Raw genomic sequence first — 9,218 nt, forward strand, 5'->3', positions numbered from 1 at the left:
TGCTAGAAATTCGTGACGTAATCACTTTAAAACAAGTTATAATTCATTATTTTATGTTTGTTCAGTACAAAATAGTGAAATTTGTTTAAATCATATGTTATCCACATTAGTTATGCAATCAGCAAACAAATATAGTGTTTTCTTTCCAGGAACTATTTGCGCTAACGTACCCTCTTCGCTCAACATAATTTATGTGTATTTATACGCCAAAACTATGTCGGATGCGGTTTTCTAAATCTTCTAGTCTGGAGCAGATTTCTGGCTCAATAAGAACATTTCCTGATGTTCGCATAATGCAAGTATGCTCACAGTAGGTGTATGTAGACTTTTTGTTGCAAGGTTTATCCACTTTAAAGGAAAAAGATCTGGCATTTATCGGTGCAACGAATATTTATAATTTCAAGTGGATCTTACATATAAATACTATTGATCCATGTGTATGCTAACAAGGCATTTGTAAATATAGCAATGTGATGTACTCTGGCTGTTAAAACAGCCCGCACAATCTCAGAGTGCTTGGGAGCTAAAAATACCATATATATCTTGTTCCTTTAAACTTATATACCTATGTGCAGTTGAAAAGTTGTGTAAAATTAGTACTATTATCTGTGCAAAATATTGTATGATAACATAAAAGTTTCATTTCTGTTTCATTCATCTAGAATCTAAGGAACCTTCTGCAACAGATGAACACTTACATAACCGTGATCAAAGAAAAAGAAAATTCTCTGACAGAAAATATCAAAAACATCGCAAAGTCGCAAGATGCAAGCGCCGTAGGTGCAAAGCCAATCTAGGGGGGGTCCGGGGCAATTTTTGATTTTGGATAGTCTGAAACTCAATTTCCCGCATTCTGAGCAATAAAAAGCCGCTGAAAAAAAAAATAATAATAATAATAATAGTGCCGGGCGGCAACCGCGAGTGCCGGGCACACCCGCCCACCGTGGGCAGAACCCTGATTTAATATTTTTGTCACCTACTTTTGTGGTCTTCAGCATTTGGCATGGAGAAATCAAATTTATTACTAATGGATATACTAACGAATGACACCAGAGCATGGAAGCACATTAAATATAAAAATTTCTACCTCTTTCTTATGTATTTTCTTCACAGCCTTCACTATGATGCTATCGTCTTGTAGGCTCTTCTTGAGTGATTCCAGTTTTTGTTGAAGTGCTAACGTTTCCGTATGTTCTTTTTCCCAAGAAAAATGATAATTTTTTAGCAGATGTGATCTGTACAGGCATGTGTTAATATGGTATTTATCTTTTCATAGAAACTCCCAAATGAAAAATAATTCTAGCCCTGTCACAAGAATATCACACACCTGTTTTTCTTCAGCATTTCTCTGAATAATAGCATTCTGCCAGGCATCAATCTGCTCATGAAGCTCTCTCCTCTGGTTCTCCTTTTGTAAATGAATGGCCTTCTTTCTCTCCCGCAACTTCCGACGACGCATCTGCAAACCACAACCACAGAGGTTAGTTTCTTTCTAAGCAACTGACTACAACCATAGATCAGATATGTATATATATATATATTATTATTATACAGAGAGAGAGAGAGAGAGACAGAGAGACACAGAGTTTTAGTTCAATTTTAGTTGTCGTTTACATATTTACAGGGTTCTGCCCAGGATTTTTTAGTGCCGGGCGCATCCAGTTGCGACATTTTAAGCCTGTAGGCCCTACTTACCTATTATAAGAGGTGCTTTTACTGCAATACAGTCACACACATAGTAGCAGGTTGGCACACAGGTTGCAGTATTAGGATATTTTGACAATATACATGGGAATAAATGAAACACTCATTTAATATCGGTAACCTGCAGTGTGCACAGGAAAATACTACCAATTCAATTAAACTATTAACAGTAATATAATAAGAAGGAGAGAATGTAATGAGAATGTGAGGCTAGATTAGGACAATAACTGGTTATACATGGTATACAATGGACTAGAAAGTTTGAGTCTGTGCAAAACTCAAAACAGTGCAAGGCTACTGGGACATCCTTCAATAATAGGGATGCTAGAAATTATAAAATGCACCTTGTTAGTAGTAACATATAGTAATACAGGGGTAGAAATTAACTTTTGAACACGGGAGTCCAACGGACTCCTTACCCTCAAAAAGAGGGAGTCCGCAGCAAAATGAAGGAGTCCACAGTCTGAAGTTCAAAATTAAAGATATTAAAAATTACGCATGTGCTTATTTTTAACATTCATGCAGTTGCACGTCTGCCAAATTTTATTGAAAAAATACGGTATTTCTATGAGGCTGTGCTCTGGAACGAACTAGTTAGAATGGCAGAATTTTCAGGGAGTCACACGGACTCCTGCATATATCAAATCAGGGAGTCCGACAGTAAATCCGTGAGTATTTGACTCCGTACTCCCGTTAATTTCGCACCCTGGTAATAAGATAGAAGTATAGATGTATAAAGTATAAAAGTAGAATGATAATCAGTAAAATGCTTTTCTTCCTAATGGGAAGAAATTTCTTGCATTTCCACACACGGCGACAATGTGTACTTTGAATGATGTTAATAACATTTCAAGTATTCGTTAATGGGAGTTCATATCAGAACCTGTGCTGTGTTATCTTCAGGAGGCACAGCTTAAGAAGGAAGCCGACGAGACTCTAAGTGAGGTGCGCAAGAAGCTGGCAGATGTTGATCGCTGGCTCCATCTACTGGCAGCACTTGAGCAGCTCCGGCAATTGAGGAAGGAAGCCGCTTTTAGAAAAGGCAAGTTTTGCCACAGACTGAAAGCAAGTGACTGTTGGTAAAGGTACCTACGTTGAGTACCACTGTTTAAAAACCCTGCTAAGCTATATATGTTAGCCGTGTCATTAGCTTTGATTACTTATGTTCTTGATATATATTATGTACTTTACACAGGCCTGAAGCCACCAGAAGAAACAGATGAGAAATTCACAGAACGAGTCGCACAGATGCGTAAAGTGATTGCAGGTCAGAGAGCTGTGTATGAAGCTGAGGAGAGGACGTTGCAGGTATTCACACTCATTCACCTGACATTAGAGCAGTGGCTAGGTCGAGTATAGTGTAGTGACCCAAAAAGAAGAAGAAGAAGAAGAAGAACCTGACATTCGATTGCTCTAGCCTGTTATTGTTGTCCAACACGCGAGCTTCCTACCGTAGTTCATTGCTAAGTGGTTGTCCGCTTACCTTGTAACAGGTTATGCTAGACGTTGAGCAGGAGGAGACTAAGATCAAGGAAAAGGAGAGGCAGGCACAGAGGGTTGGCCAACAAATGCAAATGAAACGCGATGAAATCTGTGAATCTCTGTTCGGTGTTCCAGGTATTATTACAGATTCCATACAACATCCCATTCGGATGCTGTATTTGCCATTTATTTTTGATAACAATTTATTGAAGGTATCATGTCACTTGGGTTGTGGAGTCTTTTCTTATGGGGTAAGGGATAGAACATATACAAATATTACCAGGAGTGTATAATAATAGATCTATCCACTATTATACACCTGATATTACCATTGCTATTTTCTAAATGTGATGAGTTAGAAAATGTTACGCGATTTGAAATATGCTAATAATGTTTGCTGTGAGTGAATAATGCTGTTTCATTTCCAGCCTTTTCTGTCTAATTTTTTCTTCAGAATACAAACTCAACGAAGTTACGTTTAATGATGAGTACTACAGCCAAGCCTTCAGGAATATTGAATGCTTTCTAAATGTTAGGTAATAAACTTAAAGTTTTAATGTGGTGTTTTATTAAGTAACTGCTTGACATGTATGTTAGATTTACTCTGCTTCAGAGCAGCTTATTACAGACTGTTTGTGAGACACATTGCTTTACATGGATATCAGTATAGGGGATGTTGATTTGACTAGCCTTTTTGATTAAAAAAACTTGGTGGTATTGTAGTTGTAATATCGCAATGTGTTTTCAGTTCCATCTGCAAGCATATAAAATATAAAATAAAAGTGTCAAATAAGTGATAAGTAATCACATGTAAAGTAACTTTAAACAAATTGATTATGCAAGATGCCTTGTAAGCTATAGTGTGTGATTGACGTTTTCCTTAATTTGCTGCTGGGTCATTCATGCTCTACATTCATAGGTTTTTTTATTATTATTATCAATAATGTTGTCTAATGATATTTAGTGCCAAAATATTGGTTATAACTTACTATGTAACTAAAATACAAGTAAAGACGTTTGCAGTACTTGTTCATGGCACCATAACGACAACATCGTTTGGGTGATCTCGCATGCTTAATCCTGTGGATTATTTACCTGCAGAAGTCAATGGGATGCATTCCTCGTGCCAGAGAACGAAGGTGCTACTCTCCCACACTCATGGGTGATGTCAGCGCCCCCCTGTGATACAGTATGGAGCTCTGCCGTTGATGGCGATGGATGAGAAGACGTGATAGCTGTACAAACAAAACTCTATTGCCACGTGTCGTGATTGGCCGTTTGCCGTGCATTTAGGTACTAGCTGGTTTCACAGGGCTTTCACCATTGCAAGGTGGGCCCTCTGCAGGAGATAGTGCGCGTCATCATTCTCCGAGAAAGCATGGCGGTCGTCTCGTTTTCGGCCAATACTTGCCATCGTATATATCTCATCACAAGATGAATGCATCGTATCTGACACAAGCTTCGTGTTGGTGAAACATGTCTGATCTGTCTCTGAGATATCTTGATGGTCAAAGATTTAGTCGGAGAATAGGTGAATAGTCAACCGATGTAGGAGAAATATTGGCAGAAGTTCAGCGGATCATATTTTCTGTTTAGAAAGTTTTTATCCTGCAGAGTGCACTGAGCAATGGGTTCATTTGAATCAAGCTTCTTTTATCAGAAACATCTGTGGAGCAGAATGGCACAGTTTAGTTGTTTTTCAGCCAGCTCGGTGCTTGGCATTTTTGCGTGGCAACATCTTGCCATATGTTAAACGTATGTGAGTTGCAAAGGGTGTATGATATAAATTCCTTAAGGAGATGACTGATGAATTGTCCAGAGTAGAGATGAAATCATGCGAATATCAGTTGTATTTTCCAATACGACTGACTTTGATTGGTTTTGAAAGTTCTAGTGATGTTTCTAGTGATTGTATATAGACTCAGCGGCGCCCGCAGATAGAAGCACTGGAAGCACAGTTCTTCCAGTAAATTTTGGGTTAAACAATTTTGTTCCTACATTTTGTTCTTAAATCTCTCTCGCAAGACTCACCAGATTGCATCTCCAGACGTCTACCATTCAAAAATTTTCAGGGGGGCATGCCCCCAGACCCCCCTAGCATGCAGCGTGCCTATGGCGCTTGATTTTTATTATCACTGAGGATTTTATCCTTCTGTGCTTCTACTTTCTTAAGACCTGTGGGCGCCAGCGTATAGACTACACACGTGCATAAGCCATATTCACACGGTATATATGTATACTCTTTCTCTTTCATACTTGTAATACTAAAATGAGTTTTGATTATTAAATTAGTAACCTTGTTTTGTATACTTTAACACGAACTGTTGTAAATCATTAACGTAGTTAACCATGTGTGTGTGTGTGCGTGTGTGCGTGCGTGCGTGCGTGCGTGCTGGCGTGCGTGCGTGTATGAGTACTAGTTTAAGCCTTCCGTCATTTGTCCAACGTGTGGTATAGTATACTTCCGTTATACGTACTGAATCGGGCAATCATTCCGAATTCTGGCGTTTTTCTAGAATTTATTTGAATTTGCATGAATATTTATATACGTTTACCATTTTCTACAGCGTGCGTAAATTGTATTTTAAATATCCCCATCTTCCTCCAATGTGTTTCATCTCAATTCGTTCAAGAGCTATTGATTTTCGCATGCATTGCGAAGTCGATCAACAAATTGTTTGCAGTGCTATCAGCATTGAGCCGTGTCCTACAGAATGGCAGCGGTGTAACTGAATGAAGGAATGAGTCGTACACTAGCCGACGTTCTGGCTCACTGTCACTGACGTACATACTAAACTGGTGCTGGCTGTTGCACTGACTGACCTACTGCTGTCTGCTGCCTAATGAGCAGACTGCACCACGAGTGTCTTCGGCTCAAGAAATTCACCGATGTGTCCCACTTCGTCGGACAAACATGTTTATCTCCTGTCAGATTCCTCAAGATCTCGACCTCATTGTCTAGTTCTGCTCGAGTAAGTGATCTTTTTGGACCAGATTGTCGGCCGCATTCAATCGCGTCGACCCACTAGAGGCACTGATTAGTAATGATGGGCCTCCTGTTGTGGGACATCCAGCCCATGCGTGCCCCGCTGCTCTCCTCTTCTGCTCCCTCGTTGTTTTACTTTCGGGCGAAACTCGTCGTATTGGCATTAGAATTATCATTAGCATATCTACACAGTATAGATATAGTGTATACATACTGTGTAGATATGTTAGTGGAATTTTAAATAACCGTTACCACCGTTTTGATCCAGAAATCTCTCTCGATGATTCGCGCGGACTCGTCGTGGCTCTCTTCTCCTACTGTCTTGTTTCTTCCTCATAATATTTTTTCTTTCTGTCGCTCCACTCGCTCACGTCCCTACACCTCTGCTCCTCCCGTTCTCATGGCAGAATAATGCTATGGTCTGGTCCCTAAACTCCGCCTTAAGTTCTGCCCCGAAATGTTATTATATCTCGGCAGCGCCATATCACGCACACACACACACATCTAATTAGCATATTAATCTACTTTGCGGCGTCTTATTGTTCGTTTCCGATCCTTTTATGAAGCTACTCATTTTGAGTTCGCTGCGGGCACGCTATAATAGCGTGTAGACAAGTTTTATTGAAAACTCGCATCGCGGCCGAGCGGCGAGATTGTGTGACCATTCTGTGACATCTATACTGCGCGCCGGCCACGGGCTCTTGCAAGCGACGGCTATAGAAAAACTGCCGAACGAAAGTCCGCATTCTGTTCCTACTATAACGAGATCGATCGGCGGCCAATGGGCGAAAGAAAAGGATTTACTGTCGGTTATCCGGTGCCTGGTATCTATCGATCGGTTCGACCGACAACGGCTGGCGGTAGTACAAGCGGGGGATAATACGTACTTGCTTCCTCCGTCATGTCCTTTCTCTCTCTCTCTCTCTCTCTCTCTCTCTCTCTCTCCCTCTCTGCTCCTCTCTCTTCTCTCTCTCTCTCTCTCTCTCTCCTCTCTCTCTCTCTTCTCTCCTCTCTTCTCTCTCTCTCTCTCCTCTCTCCTCTGCTCTCTTCTCTCTCTCTCTCTCTCTCTCTCTCTCTCTCTCTCTCTCTCTCTGTCTCCTCTCTCTCTCATCTCTCTCCTCTCCTCTCTCTCTCTCTGCTCTCTCTCTCTCTCTCTCTCTTCTCTCTCTCTCTCTCTGCTCTCTCTCTCTCTCTCTCTTCTCTCTTTCTGGCTCTCTCTCTTTCTCTCTTCTCTACTCTCTCTCTCTCTCTCTCTCTCTCTCTCTCTCTCTCTCTCTCTCTCTCTCTCTCTCTGCTCTCTCTCTCTCTCTCTTCTCTCTCTCTCTCTCTCTCTCTCTCGTCTCTCTCTCTCTCTCTCTCTCTCTCTCTCGGTCTCGCTGCCTGCTTCTCTTCTTCTCTCTCTATTCTCTCTCTCTCTTCTCTCTCTCTCTCTCTCTCTCTCTCACCCTCTCTCTCTCTCTCTCTCTTCTCCTCTCTTCTGGCTCTCTCGTCTCACCCTCTTCTCTCTCTCCCTCTCCTCTCTCTCTCTCTCTCTCTCTCTCCTCCGTGCGCATCGTGCGGCCACAGTGAATCCCTCCCCAATGTTTAGGCACGTCACGGTTAGTCGCAGCAATGCCTCCTGATGACTGCGCGCCGCGGCGTCTCGCCGCGCCCCTCGTGGCCGAGCTGCTACTACTAGTTACTAGTACGTCTGCTGGCCCGCTGCTGCTGCTACTACTAGTCTGCGCTGCTGGCTATACTGTCTCTAGTACTACTGCGGTGCTGCGTGCTGCTACTAGTAGCTGAGTACTGACTACTGCTACTACGTGCCTGCGTCTCGAGGGTGGGTCGCAGGGCTGAGACTTTAGCGGTATTTTTCGCAGATTTTAAGGGCACATCCCCAAAAAAGGGCGCACCACCCCACACGCCTGGCGCCGTTAGGCGCGGAAGGCACACTGCGGGGGTCTGGGCACCAGAATGTTCAAATTTCAAGGGTCCGCTGGGCACAAAAATGAGCACCATTTGAGCAGACCATTTAGTCAAGGCAGCAAACAGCTAAAAACGCATATGGAATTTTATTTCTCTGCTTCATTTTGCTGCGCTCTTGCATACCAGCAATTAATGCAGTGATTAAGACACTTCCTTTCTTTTTTTAGATATCAAGGCTGAGTTTTGTTACGCAGGGTAAAATTTGATTTCCTTCAGGTCCTTGTCAATGAATCGGAAGAAAAACTAAAACAAATAAAGAATATTAGTCAAATTCGCATCATAAATTGTTTCTGTATTTTTTAGCGCAATTTCGTGATGGGCACTTTGAAGTCAGACCGTATTTCGCCAATATCGGCAAATACGGTCTGAATCTCGCCGCCTGCTACTACCTGCTGCTGCTACTACTGCTACTACTGCTACTACTGCTACTAGTACCTACTGCTACTACTACGTGCCTTACTACTACTACTGCTAGCTGCTGCTAGTACATACTGCTGCTGCTGCTGCTGCTGCTACTGACTGCCACTGCACTGCCACTTGCGGCTGCTACTACTGCTGTATCTGCGGCTACTGCTGCTACTGCTCTGCCTGCTACTACTGCACTGCCTACTTGCTGCTGCAACTAGCTCTCGCTGCTGTGCGGCTACTTACTGCTGCTGCTACTACTACTGCTACGACTACTACTACTGCTACTGCTAGCTGCTACTGCTCACTGCTCTCTAGCTTGCCTACTCTACTGCTACTGACTATGTACGCCACTGCTGCCTACTACTACTACTGCGCGGCTGGCTGCTACTGCTGCTGCTGCGCGCTGCTGCTACTACTGCTTGCCTACTGCTACTGCCGCTATGCTACTTTAACGCTACTGCTCAATGCTACTGCTACTGCTACTGCTACTGCTCTGCTACTGCTACTGCTAGTCGCTACTGCTACTGACTACTGCTGCTACTGGCTGCCACTGCTGCTGCTACTGCTGCTACTACTATCGCTACGTTACTACGTACTACTGCTGCTGCACTACTACCATCTATAACTACTACTACTACTACTAATACTACTACTACTACTACAGCGCCCG

General features: G+C 42.6%; 1 protein-coding gene across 1 annotated transcript in view; it reads left to right on the forward strand.

Moving 5' to 3' along the window:
- The window catches only part of LOC106808147 (programmed cell death protein 7-like), a gene marked incomplete in the record, with an annotated part of 9,647 nt that extends 4,459 nt beyond the window's left edge, over positions 1 to 5,188 (forward strand). The window contains 5 exon segments of the mRNA XM_014810730.1: positions 2,608 to 2,746; positions 2,900 to 3,012; positions 3,198 to 3,321; positions 3,641 to 3,722; positions 4,288 to 5,188. Of these exon segments, the coding sequence (XP_014666216.1) occupies positions 2,608 to 2,746; positions 2,900 to 3,012; positions 3,198 to 3,321; positions 3,641 to 3,722; positions 4,288 to 4,408 (579 nt within the window).
- Between the last annotated feature and the right edge of the window lie 4,030 nt (positions 5,189 to 9,218).

Source organism: Priapulus caudatus, unplaced genomic scaffold (assembly GCF_000485595.1).
Source record: "Priapulus caudatus unplaced genomic scaffold, Priapulus_caudatus-5.0.1 Scaffold255, whole genome shotgun sequence".
NCBI classification, from domain to species: Eukaryota; Metazoa; Priapulida; class Priapulimorpha; order Priapulimorphida; family Priapulidae; genus Priapulus; species Priapulus caudatus.